Source organism: Rhinoderma darwinii, chromosome 6 (genome assembly GCF_050947455.1).
Source record: "Rhinoderma darwinii isolate aRhiDar2 chromosome 6, aRhiDar2.hap1, whole genome shotgun sequence".
NCBI lineage: Eukaryota > Metazoa > Chordata > Amphibia > Anura > Rhinodermatidae > Rhinoderma > Rhinoderma darwinii.
In genome coordinates, this window is record NC_134692.1 from 136,668,479 (window position 1) to 136,687,850 (window position 19,372).

Sequence of the window (19,372 nt, forward strand, 5' to 3'; positions counted from 1 at the left end):
TAGATAGATAGATAGATAGATAGACAAATAAAAACGTGAACACATAAATAAACATAATAAATAGATCAGAGAAAAATAAATACATAAATAGAAATAGATAATAGATAAATCATAATAATACAGAATTCCATTGTGCATTTTATTAACAAACTATTAAAACTAATAGAAATAAATTATAGAATGATAAAAACAGAAGATACAACAATAGATACATCGGATTCTTCTTTCCATGACACAACCTCCAGTGATTTCCTCATCTACAACCCCTGAGCTGAGCTGTAGACCAGTCACTGTGCTCCATATTTCCAGCACTCCTGTAGCTCTGTAATGTAGCTGCTGGCTCAGATCTGGAGCACTACCCTGAGGATGATGAGGATGATGATAGACTGGGGAGAAGTGGAGGGTGCAGCTTTCTCCTGCAACTACTAGGAGGGGCTGTCAGAGCTCAGACACAGGATCACTGCTCCTGACACTCCCCCCTCCCCATATATGATAATACTAGTGTTGCGTGTCCATGTGCAGAGCAGGCTTGTCCTCTCCTGTCAGCAGCAGTGGTTGCACTCACCTGGATCTCACAATAGCGCCAGCTTTGCACCAGACAGTCTGCTGACAGCTTGGATTATCCCAATGATGTGGCTTTTTTATTGCACTGCCTGCTGTGGAACTTTATAATGTCAGCAGCAGCAGGCTGTGTCCTGCCCAGGATTACTCCACTGTCAAAGTATCTGGGTCTGTGGGCATAGCACTGTGCCATGTGTGCCATCTGCCTCCCTGGTCCCCAGTCCCACTCATGGGATGTGGCATCCTAAAGCCTCGGATTGTTTCTGGGCATCTGGGGACACTGAGGACTCAGCCCAAAGTTTCCCTGCTGCTGACTATGATCTTCTTGTTCACTTTCTTCTTCTACTGCCTCAGCGGCTGTGACTCCCAGATGAGCTTTGGATCTTTGCGCATTGCGCAGCCGGTTGCGCCCGGACGCTCTGCCTCTATGGAGCCTTGGATCAGCGGTGCCGGGGAGCTGCTGCGCTCTGAGGATGCCAAGGACAACACACTGCACCCTGAGGATGCCCAGGAGAACACACTGCGCTCTGGGGATGCCCAGGAGAACACTCCACGCCCTGGTACTGCACTTTTGGACACTTTGCGCCCTGGCACTGAACAATCCTTACCTGATGCCAAGGATGGGGCTCACACTGGCACAGTGACATTGGTAGACTCATTATCTAGCAACAAATCATCAGACTATAAATTGACCCACAACCCCAGTGCCATCTCAGTGCACAGTAGTTTGGGGAATAAAAAGTTTCCCCAGGCAATCATTGTGGGGGTAAAAAAAGGGGGAACCCGAGCTCTGCTGGAATTCCTGAGGATACACCCAGATGTCAGGGCGTTGGGGGCTGAACCCCACTTTTTTGACAGGTGCTATGACAAGGGTCTGGAGTGGTACAGGTGAGTAAAGTTACCAGATGTGTATGGCAGTGACTCATCCTGTGGCTCCCCAGCAGTAGCAATACTACAACTCTCAGCATGCCCTGGCAGCCTGCTGGGTGCTGTAGTGCTGCTACAGGTTGGGGACTACTAGAGTGTGGGATGTCTATGGGAAGGTGCTGTAAATGAAAGTTACTGTGGTAATGAATATTAGTTTGTACCGTGACAAGTAATAAGTTAATAATAAGTATGGGATCACGGCCCGTAAAAAAACGAAAAGTAGGACATACTCTATAATTCACGGCACAGTTCTACGGCACGGACACCCTTCTGTAGCGATATGGAAAGGTGTCCGCAAGCCAATAGAACCGGACGGGTCTGTAATTGCTGACCGTATTACGGTCCACACTTACGGAGATTTTGTACAGTCGTGTCCATGGGGCTTTACTCGCTGGTGGGAACTTTTCGCCATATTCGCCATATTGTACATGTACGTAATTTTAAGAAGGGAAAAATAAATTCCTAGCGCTACCTTTTTGTAGGAGAAAATAGCGTGCAAGGAATTGTAAATTTGGCGCCAGCTATAACGACAGCCCATAACTTGAATTCAAGGACAGGATCACACACAGAGTTTTGATGCAGTTTTTGGTGCAGTTTTTGGCCAGAAGTGGAATCAAAAGGAAGGAAAGTTATAAAGACTCAGACATCTTTCTTTTCTGTCCACTCTTGTGTTTGGCTAAAAAAAACGGCACCAAAACCCGCGAGTGTGATCTTAACCTTACTCTGGGCAAAACTGAAAAATGGAGTATTGACATCCCCTCGCCCCTATTAGTCGTGCCCGCTCTCTGCGCCCCAATTCTAAAGATGTAATGATAATGATTTTCATATAAGCCTGACTCGGGATCCTCAGGAAGACCAAATCCTCACAAAGACCTTTTTATATCACATGTATCTATTGTGTTAATGTAGCAGAGCTCAATTTGTCATTTAACTGCATTGTTTGTTCATCTTGAAAGTCCATCCAAAATTCATCTCCTGACATCTAAGTGACATCACAGAGTACGGTATCAGTGAGGGCTGTGAATTTGGACTCTACTGCCTCCTTAAAGGGGTTGTCCAGTCTTGTTTAAATGTATATATTGTATATTGAAACATTCTGTAACTTTGTATTTTCATTCCTTACCATTTGAAAGATCTCAGAAGGCTGTCATTGAATGGGAACATTCTTGTTTACATTGTAATGCTTAGGGTTTGTTACCATGTATCTGTGCAGGTAAGAGCTATTATCCTACAGCTGTGGAGCGTAGTTATAGATGTAGCAGTCACAACCGGCTCAAGGAACCCCTCTGTCAAATCAGAGGACGCCAATATTATAATTGCCACATGATTGATGGGGAACCTGTTACAGATTATTCTGATACAGAGCTACAATTTTCATGCATAGGCATAAAATTAAAAGATACAATTCCGGCTACCTGCAGCCACCACTAGAGGGAGCTTAGGAGCTTACTGCATACTGTTCATACATTAATTTCAGTACTAAACCAGTATACAGTAAACTCATCAGCTCCCTCTCATGGTGGCTGCAAGTAGCCAAGATTTTATTCAATAACTATTTCTATGCAGGGCATTTGAAGCTCTGTATAAAAAAAGTGGAGCTCTGACCGCTATAAAGATATATTAGGTAATTAATCAGCACAGAATGTAGGTCCTAAAAGCAAGATGGAGTTAAAAGATGGACATTCCCTTTAAGACTTTAAAGTGACAGATCCTATATTCTGTGACTAGTCCAGTCTCTGTTTTAACTTTTCTGCAGCAGCTGTTATGGATTGTACAGTGAAACCTCAGTATTAAAGTGTTTGCAGCTTCAGACATTTCCCGTGTCTTGTAGTCATTACTGTTGTTTGATCTTCTCTGTGTTCAGGCCAAACTTCTTTATAAAGCTAAAAAAGCGGAAAATAAAACAGTTTTTGGAGAAACAGCAGATATAAAAATCAATAGTCCGGGTGGCGAGAGGACGAATTCATCCTGCACTTTAATATGGTCTTGACGCAGGGAAGCTGGGTTTTATTTTCCTAACCTGAGACGTGGGATTTTCACAATTTTCTACTTTTCATTTGCCAAACATTTGATAATCATAGAGTGTTTTATGGGATCTGCAGAACGTTCCGGATAGGTGTTCATGAATCTCAGATGGTTGTTGGTTAAACCAGAAGTGCTTTATAGACAAGGGGTGTTATGTTGGTAAGGGCTTCTCTGCTTACATTAAAGGGGCACTAAACCTTCTCTGTTCTCTGTTATCAGCCACTTTTATCTGAAAAGGATGTTTTTTGCCATAAATACATCAAATAATATAATCATGGTGCATTTCTCAGGGGTGAAGAAAGGGGAAAGAACTGGTGGGGCATGTGTCCTGGCTTCTGGGTGCTGTAGGGTGCACCCCTATGTAAAAGAACTACTACTATAATACTGCCCTCTATATACAAGAATATAACTACTATAATACTGCCCCCTATATACAAGAATGTAACTACTATAATACTGCTCCTATATACAAGAATATAACTACTATAATACTGCCCCCTATATACAAGAATATAACTACTATAATACTGCCCCCTATATACAAGAATATAACTACTATAATACTGCCCCTATATACAAGAATATAACTACTATAATACTGCCCCCTATGTACAAGAATATAACTACTATAATACTGCCCCTATGTACAAGAATATAACTACTATAATACTGCCCCTTATGTACAAGAATATAACTACTATAATACTGCCTCCTATATACAAGAATATAACTACTATAATACTGACCCCTATATATACAAGAATATAACTACTATAATACCGCTCCCTATGTACAAGAATAAAACTACTATAATACTGCCCCTGTATACAAGTATATAACTACTATAATACTGCCCCTATATACAAGAATATAACTACTATAATACTGCTCCCTATATACAAGAATATAACTACTATAATACTGCCCCTACATACAAGAATATAACTACTATAATACTGCCCCCTGTGTACAAGAATATAACTACTATAATACTGCCCCCTATATACAAGAATATAGCTACTATAATACTGCCCCTATATACAAGAATATAACTACTATAATACTGCCCCTATATACAAGAATATAACTACTATAATACTGCCCCTATATACAGGAATATAACTACTATAATACTGCCCCTATATACAACAATATAACTACTATAATACTGCCCCCTATATACAAGAATATATCTACTATAATACTGCTCCTATATACAAGAATATAACTACTATAATACTGCTCATATATACTAGAATATAACTACTATAATACTGCCCCTAAATACAAGAATGTAACTACTATAATACTGCCCCTATGTACAAGAATATAACTACTATAATACTGCCCCCTGTGTACAAGAATATATCTACTATAATACTGCTCCTAACAAACCGGAGAAACAGAGTCCATATATATCAATGTATGAAACTAACTATCTTTATTGAAGAACAAGAATAAAATACATAAAATGACATAGACAGAGAATCCAAAAATAGTCCTAAAACGGATCACAGAAATGTATATTGAGTCTATATATACATATATATTAGAAAACCCTGATGGTATGCATAGTTACTATGACTCAATATGACTCCAACCTGGGGTGCATAAACATGAAAATGGTATCAAAGTATGAATTTGTGTAAAAAAAGGCAATATGCCTAACTCTGAAAAAAGTCTATAGTGACTAGAAAGTAAGTAGTTATTGCCTAAAGACAGATGGCACAGAGAGCCAAAATGTACTTCCAGAGTATGCACTTACCCATGTATGGGAGGTGAGATGTGACCCAGCAGTGTAGGATAGCGCCCCCTGTATACAAGAATATAACTACTATAATACTGTCCCCTATATACAAGAATATAACTACTATAATACTGCCCCCTATATACAAGAATATAACTACTATAATACTGCCCCCTGTATACAAGAATATAACTACTATAATATTGCCCCCTATATACAAGAATATAACTACTATAATACTGCCCCTATATACAAGAATATAACTACTATAATACTGCCTCCTATATAAAAGAATATAACTACTATAATACTGCTCCTATATACAAGAATATAGCTACTATAATACTGCCCCTATATAGAAGAATATAACTACTATAATACTGACCCCCTGTATACAAGAATATAACTACTGTAATACTGCCCTCTATGCACAAGAATATAACTGATATAATACTGCTCCTATATACAAGAATATAACTTCTATAATACTGCTCTTGTATACAAGACTATACCTACTATAATACTGCCCCTATATACACAAGAATATAACTACTATAATACTGCCCCCTATGTACAAGAGTATAACTACTATAATACTGCCCCTATGTACAAGAGTATAACTACTATAATACTGTCCCCTATATACAAGAATATAACTACTATAATACTGCTCCTATATACAAGAATATAACTACTATAATACTGCCCCCTATGTACAAGAATATAACTACTATGATACTGCCCCCTATGTACAAGAATATAACTACTATAATACTGCCCCTATGTACAAGAATATAACTACTATAATACTGCTCCCTATATACAAGAATATAACTACTATAATACTGCCCCTATGTAGAAGAATATAACTACTATAATACTGCTCCCTATATACAAGAATATAACTACTATAATACCGCTCCCTATGTACAAGAATAAAACTACTATAATACTGCCCCTGTATACAAGTATATAACTACTATAATACTGCCCCTATATACAAGAATATAACTACTATAATACTGCTCCCTATATACAAGAATATAACTACTATAATACTGCCCCTACATACAAGAATATAACTACTATAATACTGCCTCCTATATACTAGAATACAACTACTATAATACTGCCCCCTATATACAAGAATATAACTACAATAATACTGCCCTCTATATACAAGAATATAATTACTATAATACTGCCCCATATATACAAGAATATAACTGATATAATACTGCCCTCTATATACAAGAATATAACTACTATAATACTGCCCCTATGTATGAGAATGTAACTACTATAATACTGCCCCCTATATACAAGAATATAATTACTATAATACTGCCCCTACATACAAGAATATAACTACTATAATACTGCCTCCTATATACTAGAATACAACTACTATAATACTGCCCCCTATATACAAGAATATAACTACAATAATACTGCCCCCTATATACAAGAATATAATTACTATAATACTGCCCCATATATACAAGAATATAACTGATATAATACTGCCCTCTATATACAAGAATATAACTACTATAATACTGCCCCTATATACAAGAATATAACTACTATAATACTGCCCCTATATACAAGAATATAACTACTATAATACTGCTCCTATATACAAGAATATAACTACTATAATGCTGCCCCCTATATACAAGAATATAACTACTAATACTGCCCCCTATATACAAGAATATAACTACTATAATACTGCCCCCTATATACAAGAATACAACTACTGTAATACTGCCCCCTATATACAAGAATATAATATAACTACTATAATACTGCCCCCTATATACAAGAATATAGCTACTATAATACTGCCCCCTATATACAACAATATAACTACTATAATACTGCCCCCTATATATAAGAATATAACTACTATAATACTGTTCCTATATATAAGAATATAACTACTATAATACTGCCCCTATATACAAGAATATAACTACTATAATACTGCCCCCTATATACAGCAATATAACTACTATAATACTGCCCCTATATACAAGAATATAACTACTATAATACTGCTCCCTATATACAAGAATATAACTACTATAATACTGCCCCTATATACAAGGATATAACTATTATAATACTGCCCCCTATATACAAGAATATAACTACTGTAATACTGTCCCTATATACAAGAATATAACTACTATAATACTGCCCCCTATATACAAGAATATAACTACTATAATACTGCTCCTATATACAAGAATATACCTACTATAATACTGTCCCTATATACAAGAATATAACTACTATAATACTGCCTCCTATATACAAGAATATAACTACTATAATACTGCCACTATATACAAGAATATAACTACTATAATACTGCCCCCTATATACAAGAATATAACTACTATAATACTGCCTCCTATATACAAGAATATAACTACTATAATACTGCCACTATATACAAGAATATAACTATTATAATACTGCTCCTATATACAAGAATATAACTATTATAATACTGCCCCCTATCTGTGGCTGGCATTCTGTTTTCGGGGCATCAATGACTAGCATAATGTTAATGGGACATCTGTGGCTGACAGTTATGGGGGCATTTGTGACGGGTGCACGCTGTTATAGGGGCATCTGTGGCTGACATATTGTTAGGCAGGCATCCTTGGTTGCTGCATGCTGGTTACATGAGTGGCTGGGACACTGTTATTGGGGCATATGTAGCTGCAAGGGGGGGAATCTGTGGCAGGCACTTATAGGGCAGCAGAAGCGGGCACACCCAGAACCTCAGTGGTCTGCTCTCTGGAACAATAGGGACACTAATAAACTGAAGAATGTTGCTATATATTTTATAAGTGCCCCCATCATGAATTGGTAATGGATGGATGTTACACGTCTCCGTTATCTGTGATGCAGATTTGTTTGTAACTACAGAACGACGGTGATAAATAAGGTCCTCACTACGATGGTGATAAATAAGGTCCTCACTACGACGGTGATAAATAAGGTCCTCACTACGACGGTGATAAATAAGGTCCTCACTACGACGGTGATAAATAAGGTCCTCACTATGACGGTGATAAATAAGGTCCTCACTACGACGGTGATAAATAAGGTCCTCACTACGACGGTGATAAATAAGGTCCTCACTACGATGGTGATAAATAAGGTCCTCACTACGATGGTGATAAATAAGGAACTCACTACGATGGTGATAAATAAGGAACTCACTACGACGGTGATAAATAAGGTCCTCACTACGATGGTGATAAATAAGGTCCTCACTACGATGGTGATAAATAAGGTCCTCACTACGACGGTGATAAATAAGGAACTCACTACGATGGTGATAAATAAGGTCCTCACTACGATGGTGATAAATAAGGTCCTCACTACGATGGTGATAAATAAGGTCCTCACTACGATGGTGATAAATAAGGTCCTCACTATGATGGTGATAAATAAGGTCCTCACTATGATGGTGATAAATAAGGTCCTCACTACGATGGTGATAAATAAGGTCCTCACTACGACGGTGATAAATAAGGAACTCACTACGATGGTGATAAATAAGGTCCTCACTACGATGGTGATAAATAAGGTCCTCACTATGATGGTGATAAATAAGGTCCTCACTACGATGGTGATAAATAAGGTCCTCACTACGATGGTGATAAATAAGGTCCTCACTACGACGGTGATAAATAAGGAACTCACTACGATGGTGATAAATAAGGTCCTCACTACGATGGTGATAAATAAGGTCCTCACTACGATGGTGATAAATAAGGTCCTCACTATGATGGTGATAAATAAGGTCCTCACTATGATGGTGATAAATAAGGTCCTCACTACGACGGTGATAAATAAGGAACTCACTACGATGGTGATAAATAAGGTCCTCACTACGATGGTGATAAATAAGGTCCTCACTACGATGGTGATAAATAAGGTCCTCACTACGATGGTGATAAATAAGGTCCTCACTATGATGGTGATAAATAAGGTCCTCACTATGATGGTGATAAATAAGGTCCTCACTACGATGGTGATAAATAAGGTCCTCACTACGACGGTGATAAATAAGGAACTCACTACGATGGTGATAAATAAGGTCCTCACTACGATGGTGATAAATAAGGTCCTCACTATGATGGTGATAAATAAGGTCCTCACTACGATGGTGATAAATAAGGTCCTCACTACGATGGTGATAAATAAGGTCCTCACTACGACGGTGATAAATAAGGAACTCACTACGATGGTGATAAATAAGGTCCTCACTACGATGGTGATAAATAAGGTCCTCACTACGATGGTGATAAATAAGGTCCTCACTACGATGGTGATAAATAAGGTCCTCACTACGATGGTGATAAATAAGGTCCTCACTATGATGGTGATAAATAAGGTCCTCACTACGATGGTGATAAATAAGGTCCTCACTATGATGGTGATAAATAAGGTCCTCACTATGATGGTGATAAATAAGGTCCTCACTAAAAGGGAAAGTCTTGAGACACACTTCTTTACCATATATACTGTAAAAGAGGGACAATCTGCTGGTCCTGGGCAGAGCTGAGGTTAATATAGTGTCTGCCGGTTAATAGGATCAGTCAACAGGAAGGTTTATTTGTGTTGACACTTCATAGTCCTGTAGTAGGGGACTTTACTAGAACATCATTAGGTAAGGAGTGGGATGACCTCTGACCTCTGCTCCGGGCAGTTGTTATTTTGGATAGAGTCCCCTATTAGGCCTAACAAGGAGGTCATAACCTAAGTAACCTGAGATATGGCAGCTCCTAAATACTCCTGTCCTGACATTTATAGGGACCGCTGTTTATGGCCACTTTCCCCTATAACAACAGTTCCTATAAGTCCTTTAGTCAACCTCAAGTGGCTAAAATTTATTTTTCGTGTATCCAATTTTGGGAAAGTTTGGTGCCAACTATGATAGCCACCATTAGAGCTCATACGTGAGTAATCAACCAGCTTTCCCAGACTCCAGAATGGTAAACTGGCCTAGTTATAGAGGGATTATTCCCATATTCATGCAAAAGTAGGCAGATTTACCATTCAGGTTTGGGACATCTGGGTGACAACCTCTGTGGGAGCTGTACTGGAGACAATATCTGTGGTCACCCAGCTTTTTTAGGCTCCTGAATGGTAAATCTACTCCTATAGCCTCTGTAGATTGGATGAAGACTAGTCAGGGCCTTGAGCAATTGTAAGTGACTCATAAGTGGAATTGACAGAACGAGCCAAGGAGCCACTTGAGTTCAGAAGAACCTGATAAGAGGTCAACATCTAGTACAAAGTATCTACCGCTCAGGGATACAATCACAATGAATACATGTCCTGGTTTAGGGTGTGTATACTTTTGCAACATATTTTTATCGCTTCAATGATTTAAAAAGAAATAATAAAGCAAGTTTCAAATAGCCTTGATTTAAAAAAAATAAAAATAAAAAGTCACCGTTTTGTGTATACAGCTACTATACAAACCTATGTCTCCCCATGGTTACAGATGATATATCCTACAGTAGTAGTAGAAGAGGCAGAGTGACAATAATAACTCAGGACTGCAGGATCTGACTACACAGGGCTTCTTTGTAGTCTGTAACTATAGGTCTACATAGGAGCTGTATACACAAAACGGTTGGAAATCGCATTGATTTCATGCTCTAGTTCAGGGGGTGTATACCATTGCAACATATTCATATACTTTTTTTATTTTGATTGCTCCAATGAATTGAAAATAAAAAATGAAGTAACTTTGCAAATAGCCTTGATTAAAAAAATCTTCTGCCGTTTGGGGCATACAGACCCTATGCATACCTATGTGTCTCCACGGTTACAGTATAGAAGTAGAATAGAAGAGGTAGAGGGGCAATAATACCACAGGACTGCAGGATCAGAATACACAGGGTTTGTTTATAGTCTGTAACCATAATCCGCACAGGAGCTGTATACACAAAACGGTTGAAAATCACATTGATTTCATGCTCTAGTTTATGGTCTGTATACCTTTGCAACATATTCATTATTATTTTTTTTAATGCTCCGATGAATTGAAAATAAAAACTGAAGCAACTTTGCAAGTAGCCTTGATCAAAATCTTTAAAAAAAAATCTAACGTTTTGTGCATACAGCTCTTATGCAAACCTATGTGTCTCCATGGTTACTGAGTAGTAGGAGAAGCGGAGGAGGAACAAGAATAACACAGGACTGCAATATCAAACACCGCAGGTATATTTTTGTATAGTTTGTAACCATAGATCTGCATAGGAGCTGTATACCCAAAACGGTTGAAGATTTTTTTTTTACGATTTTGATCGTCATTGATACATTGTAGGTGTCACTTTTTTGTTAATGGAACTTTTTGGACCTGACCGCTCCTCCGTAACATGGGCAGGGTCAGATCGTAGAGTGCAGATCGTTTCTCCACACATCTGTATTTTCTGTCTGGTCTTCATTATCTTTGAAAATTTGCTAATGCGTTTAAGAGGCTACGTGTTCATGATCCCCCCCTTTTAATCCTGAGATTAGCCGCTTGGTGTAATGTTGTCTATGTCATTATATACCACGGAAAGCGGGGGAGGGGAGGGGGGCTCTGATGTTCTTACTGTCAAACTGTCTATGAATGGAATTAGGCTCCTGAGAGAGACGCGAGGTATTGTAGGCCCCCCGTCTTGCTCAATATCTACTCCCAGGCCTCTGTCTGTCTCAGGACTTCAGTGTTAGTGGCAGCTCGATACGCCCAGTAAATCCCCCCAGGACCCCCGGTGACATTATGTTTAGGGTTGTCTGACATGAGCTGAAATCCGATCCATAAAGTTTAATAGGAGTTTACATTGCAGATAATCCGCAGAGAATATTGACGTGTGGAGAACCGGCGGGAACCAGATCATCTACGTTGTAAGATTTTCATCCTCTCCGGTTAAAAATTCTATATAGTCATATCTGTACCTGGGAAAGCTGGGTGACGATCAGTAGGACTGACATTACAGCTTCCACAAAGGTTGTCACCCCGCTGTCTTATAGTCCTGAATGGCAAATCTGCCTTGTTGTGCTGTAATACATTCTGTGCTCTTATATCGATACATATCCAGCCAGATTTGCCATTCAGGACTACAGAAATGCTGGGTGAAAATATAAAAGCGGCTTTTACAGCTCCCACAGGGGTGGAAACTCATATTTCCCAGACTCCTGAATGACAAATCTGCCTTGTTGTGCAGTAATACATTCTATTCTCATAGGTTTGCCATTCAGGACTACAGAAAAGCTGGGTAAAAAAAAATGTAAGGCCTCTATTACAGCATCCACAGGGGTTGTTACTCAGATTTCCCAGATTCCTGATTGACAATTCTGCCTTGCTGTGCAGTAATATATTCCTTGCTTTTATATCGCTGCATGTTCGGGTAGATTTGCCATTCAGGACTAAGGGAAAGCTGGGTGAAAAGTTTGACGCTGCTGTTAGAGCTTCCCCAGGGGTTTTTAGCTTAATTATTTTGAATTTTGAATGGCAAATCTGCCTTGTTATGTAGCTACACATTCCTTGATCTTATGGGCAGATTTGCCCTTCAGGGCCATAGGAAAGCTGGGTGACAGTCTTCCCACGAGCTGTATTATCAGCCATATTGTTTGTAACCCAACTTTCCTAGAAACAGATGAAACTAAGAAATGGAATAGAATTTTTAAGACTAGATTTTATATAGTATCGGCCATGTTTACAACCAGACACCGAAAATCTGTCCTGACCTTGTCCTGCTCACACATCTGTGTCAGCTTGAAATCTTTCACTGCTGCAATGTTTACCTAAACTGATACATTGTAACAAACCCTGCATCAAGAGGACTAGGTCAGGCTGGCCTGACTTATCCTTTTATTTACAGCAAGCAGAGGTATTAAAAATTTATTGAAACAGATAGTATATTAGAAAGCTGCAGAACTTTTGCTGTGTTCAGGAATTGTGGGTAATTTGGAGCCTTTCGAGGGACAATTGATGGGTAATACAGTCATTGACCAGTTGCACTGCCCCTCTAGGCCCGGGCGGGGGAGAGGAGGGTGATGTGTTTTTTGTTGTGATTAATTACGGTCGTCAGCGATCTCCTATCATTCCTGCCAGTCATCGCCTGCACCTGTCAATACCACTGATAGCGTCTAGTGAATAACTGTCAGCCGTCCCCACGCCTTGTCAATAATTCTCCTCCACTTATTATGAGAGAACACCAAGGGGCACTGCCTGGTCCCACCGGAGATAACATACATTATTAACTATTATATTCTATCACTCCTATCTATCTATCTATCTATCTATCTATCTATCTATCTATCTATCTATCTATCTATCTATCTATCTATCTATCTATCTATCTATCTATCTATCTATCTATCTATCTCATATCTATCTATCTATCTATCTATCTATCTATCTATCTATCTATCTATCTATCTATCTATCTATCTATCTATCTATCTATCTATCTCATATCTATCTATCTATCTATCTATCTATCTATCTATCTATCTATCTATCTATCTATCTATCTCATATCTATCTATCTATCTATCTATCTATCTATCTATCTATCTATCTATCTATCTATCTATCTATCTATCTATCTATCTACCTATCTATCTATCTATCTATCTATCTATCTAATATCTATCTATCTATCTATCTATCTATCTATCTATCTATCTATCTATCTATCTATCTATCTATCTATCTATCTCATATCTATCTATCTATCTATCTATCTATCTATCTATCTATCTATCTATCTATCTATCTATCTATCTCATTATCTATCTCATTATCTATCTATCTATCTATCTATCTATCTATCTATCTATCTATCTATCTATCTATCTATCTATCTATCTATCTATCTATCTATCTATCTAACGATCTATCTATCTTCTATCTATCTATCTATCTATCTATCTGTCTGTCTGTCTGTCTGTCTGTCTGTCTGTCTGTCTGTCTGTCTGTCTGTCTGTCTGTCTGTCTGTCTATCTATCTATCTATCTATCTATCTGTCTGTCTGTCTGTCTGTCTGTCTGTCTGTCTGTCTGTCTATCTATCTATCTATCTATCTATCTATCTATCTATCTCATTATCTATCTATCTATCTATCTATCTATCTATCTATCTATCTATCTATCTATCTATCTATCTATCTATCTATCTATCTATCTATCTCATTATCTATCTATCTATCTATCTATCTATCTATCTATCTATCTATCTATCTATCTATCTATCTATCTATCTATCTATCTATCTATCTATCTATCTATCTATCTATCTAACGATCTATCTATCTATCTATCTATCTATCTATCTATCTATCTATCTATCTATCTATCTATCTATCTATCTATCTATCTATCTATCTATCTAACGATCTATCTATCTTCTATCTATCTATCTATCTATCTATCTATCTATCTATCTATCTATCTATCTATCTATCTATCTATCTATCTATCTATCTATCTAGTCTTTTCTTTCTTACTTTCATTCTCACAAGTTAACAAAGTAATATTGAGTATATCACGTTTATCTGCCGCATGTTATGCGTCTGCCAGACTTTCTACAAGGTCTTGAAAATCGGGAAAACAGTTGGTTCCTCCCTCCAAATCCCCTCATGGGTGGGGCTTATTTGGAGGGGAGGGGCTTAGCTAACCTGAGCTCTTACTGCAGACAGAGCACAGTGGGGAGGTTTCTGCTGCAAGAAGCTGCTTCCCAGTCAGAGACTAATCTAATATGATGTCTATGAGTGCAGGGGGTAGTGTGGGGCCTACTGGGACACACAAAGGACCTAAACTACAAACAAAAATACCCTGTAATTCCCCGGATAAAATATTTGGTTTATTATAAGTGATTATTTATGAGGCCTCTGCTTGGGCCACTTGCACCGGAGAAGCAATTATAACAATTTTAGTCTGTGAATTGTTCTATTTTGGTTGTGATGGAGTCATTCGTGTCATGAACAGTCATGGCTGCTTCCACTTTTCCGATCGTCTGATCTTCCTGTCTCTTTAAATCATGGTTAACATAGGAACGTCAGCCCCCCAGCCCCCGGGCAGGGTCTTACTGAGGGTTTAAGTGGATGGGCAGAGGGGATCCGCATCCTGTTTTGTTAGCACCAGGGATGAGTATAAATGATACCATATGGGTAGTGGGAGCGCTGGAGCAGCACTGCTATATTCCTATCAAATTTCATTGCTTCCCATCTGTTTTCGGTAATTGTGCGGTGACGGTCAGGAGGCTTTGACATTGGATGTATCAGTTCTTGTTTGGAAATATGACCAGTCAGCCGTGAGGGGTTACTGGGCACTAAAGCGGCACTGGGAAATAGCGCCATACCGGTTACAACTTCTGTGTTAATTAGAAACCGCCGTTGTGTTCCATACATCCTGCCAGGCTTCCCAAATGTGCGGATATGATAAGATCTGCCATCGGGCGGCCTATCTGATGACCTACTGTCAGACCCAGCACATACTAGAGCTTTTATGTTAGATGAAGCAGAGCTGATCTGGTGTATTCTTTAGGGCTGCATTATTCGCCTTGTCAAGAAGAAAATTTGTAATCAGTGTTCTAAATATGGAATGTGGGGACACTTATGCCATATTTGTCCATTGTTGTATACAGATGTAGCAGAGCTGAACTGGTTAATTCTTTGGTGTTGCATTGTTTGCCTTGTTAAGATGTTATTAGTAATCAGTGATTTGATATATGGAATGTTGGAACACTTATGAGGCACATCTCCATTTTTATATACAGATGTAGCAGAGCTGAACTGGTTGACTTTTTGGTTCGGCTTTGTTCATCTTGTTATCGTGACTACATCTGAAATTTTAACTCTCATCTAAAGTAGTCAACTATACTACATCTGACAAATTTAGCTCTACTGCACTGGAAAAAAAATTGCTTGGCAAACTGAACACTACTACACTGAAAAACTAAACTCTTAAATTTGGGGAACTGAACTCTGCTGCCTCATAAAAACCGCAGACGTATGGCTAAATCAGCTCTACAATATGAGTTCTGCTACAATGAGTCTGAAGAACTCCGCTTTTATATCTGAAAAAATTAGCTCTGCTATATCTGACACACTGAGCTCTTCTACAATCTGGAGAACTGAACTCCACTACATCTGACAAACTCAGTACTACTCCATATGGTTAATACCACTCTGCTACATTTGAAGAATACCGTATACTGCATCTGACAAATTTAGCTCTGCTATTCAAATAAAACAACAACTAGTTATTCCTCATTTGAGTGATTCCACTTTGCTACATCTGGAAAACGTAACTCTGCTACATCTGACAAACTGAGGACTATTACCAGTGAAGAACACAGCACTTCTGCATATGGAGAACTGAATTCCACTACATATGACAGACTCCGCTCTACTACATCTGCAGAAGTGAACTCCGCTACATTATGACAAACTCAGCTCTTCTACATCTGGAGAACTGAACTGCACTACATTTCTCACGCTCAGCCCTGCTACATTTGTAAGTCTAAATTGAGGTGACATTTTCCTGCGGAGTTTGCTGCTTGGTTGAGCTTGAGGCTAAACTTCTTATTTTTTGCGCAGACATTTGGGGATGTTGATGTAAACTGTAAACGAGCCGGACGGCCGCCTGACATTTCATTTCATTCTGTAAACTGATGTGGAAAATTGACAGGATCTGCTTGAGTTACAGCACACGCACCTGCGACGTTCAGCAACACCCTTTAAGAGAATGGCGCAAGGTGACAACCGACACCACAGTGCGTCTCCCAATATGGCAAAAAATTGCACAAAAACATTTAAAGGGCAACCCCCACCACAATAACTGGAGGCCTCCGGTGTATATAAGGTCTTCTTCCTCTTCCGTCAAGCTATTAAATTCTATTTATTACATCTTTATCTAGGAAAGCTGGGTAACACTCCATATGGCCACCATTAGGGGTTATCACACAGCTTTTTTAGAGTCCTGAATGACATATTTGGACAGGCAACCACCAAAATGGACATTGGATATATCATTGTATAATTTAGCAGATTTGTCATGAAGGAGTATGGGAAAGCTGGGTGACAGCCAATAGGGGATGCCACCCAGCTTTTTTACGGTCCTGAATGGCAAAAATTGATTTGCATTTTAGCATATTTAGGAGTCTGGGAAAGCTGAGTGATAGCAAATAAGGTCCTTATTACAGATCCCACAGGGATTATCAACTAGCTCCCTAGATGAGCTCAATAGCCGCTTCATTTTTGCCATTCAGGACACTAAAAAAGCTGGGTGGCATCTCTGTGGGAACTATAATAATGACCCTGTTTGGCTGTCACCCAGCTTTCCCAGACTCCTTAATAGAAAATCTGCTAAATTATACATTGATACATCCAATGCAATTCAGTTTTTCACTCCGGACTCTAGAAAAGCTGAGTGACAATCCCTAATGATGGTCTTATTGGTTGTCACTTAGCTTTACTAGAGTTCTGAATGACTAATCTAGCCAGGAATTTAGCAGCATCAGGAGTCTCGTAAAGCTGGGTGACTATCCTTGTGGGAAATGTAATAATGATCATATTGTTGCCACCCATCTTTTCCAGATTGGGGAAAGCTGGGTGAAGACCAAAAAATATATAGTCCTGGACCCCAAGAAACAGGTGAAGAACGAGGATAACTCAATCCAAAACTGAATTGTTAAAATCTTCCTGAATGACTGAAGATTGTAGGCCGAGCTTAAATACTCTGTGCAGCTGTTGACACTGTAATACTGTATTCAGTTTATAGATGAATGTTTGAAGAAGCGTTTACCCTATGTCTATTTCCATCTGAAAGAAATTGTAACATTTTTAGATATTGGGCGCCATTATCTCGGCGCCAGGAGCCATGTTATAACAGGAAACCAGCGCCGACGCCTCTTCAAGGAAAACTTAAGGAAGGAGACAAGATATCGAAAATGACAGGAACGATAAATAATTGAGATGCTTATATTGTAGCTGAAATAAATTCTTAAAGTGACGGTAAACCTAAAATGTATCTTTTATTTGCTGGATAGTTGATGCTATTGTCCCCTCTGTTATCAGCCACCTTGAGTGACGGGATTGTGTTTACTGAAAGTTGGTGGTCGGACTCGGTCCATTTATTCATCATGTCAGGTTGAGGTTAGAATAACCCTTTAAAGTCCACGTGGACGTCCTGTTTTATAATGCGATGCGACAGTTTTCCACGGGCCGGTTAATCCGCTTCGAAGCTTCAAAGCGTCCAGTGTTTTCCCCGTCGGCGTGGCTTGGGATCATGTCTGCTCTTTCTGAGGCAGATATTGAGGCATATGGGATTGATTTGTCTTGCCTCGCAGCGTTTGACATAAACGGCGCTGAGAGACGTCTTGTAACAAATCAAAGACAGCGCTGAGGCTACGAAGTATCCGAGCACAAATGTATTCAGTCGTATTTTTACACTTAGTTCTTTCATGAGAGACATCTTAAAGGGGTTGTCCAGGATTAGAAAAACATGGCTGCTTTTTTCCAAAAACAGCACCACATCTGTCCACAGGTTGTGCATGGTATTGCAGCTCAGCCCCATTCACTTCAATGGAGCTGAGTTGCAATACCAGACACAAGCAATGGACAAGTGTGGCGCTGTTTTTGGAAGCAAGCAGACATGTTCTTCTAATCCTGTACTACTCCTCTAAAGCCTCAAGCACACGACCGTATTATGAATCGGTCATACTGCTCCTCTACACAGCTATGGACCCACAATGTATCGTCGTGGCATGTTCCATCTTATTATGGAGGAATTCTCCCCTAGAAGTATACGGTGGCACACGGATGCAGTCAAATCTCCAAATCCCCTGCATACACTTAAATAAAAAATTGCAAATCTGGCTGCCTGCAGACAACACTAGGGGGCGCTTAGGAGCCTTTTGAAGACATTTATTATTGAGCTCAATGGGAGCTGTATAAATCTATAGCTCAGATACTAATTGTTTTACAGCCTCATTGTGTAAACAGGATTTTTACATGCCTTGGTTTCCTCCTATGACTCTGTTCACATCTGCATCGTGGTTTCTGTTTCCATCTTCACTTA

At 39.0% G+C, this 19,372-nt stretch overlaps 1 protein-coding gene across 1 annotated transcript in view; it reads left to right on the top strand.

The window, feature by feature from the left end:
* Positions 1-398: 398 nt before the first annotated feature.
* Positions 399-19,372, top strand: part of HS3ST6 (heparan sulfate-glucosamine 3-sulfotransferase 6) — a 39,732-nt gene continuing 20,758 nt past the window's right edge. The window contains exon 1 of the mRNA XM_075831447.1: positions 399-1,449. Coding sequence (XP_075687562.1) covers positions 791-1,449 — 659 coding nt within the window. The 5' untranslated portion in view covers positions 399-790. The remainder of the gene's footprint in view (positions 1,450-19,372) is intronic.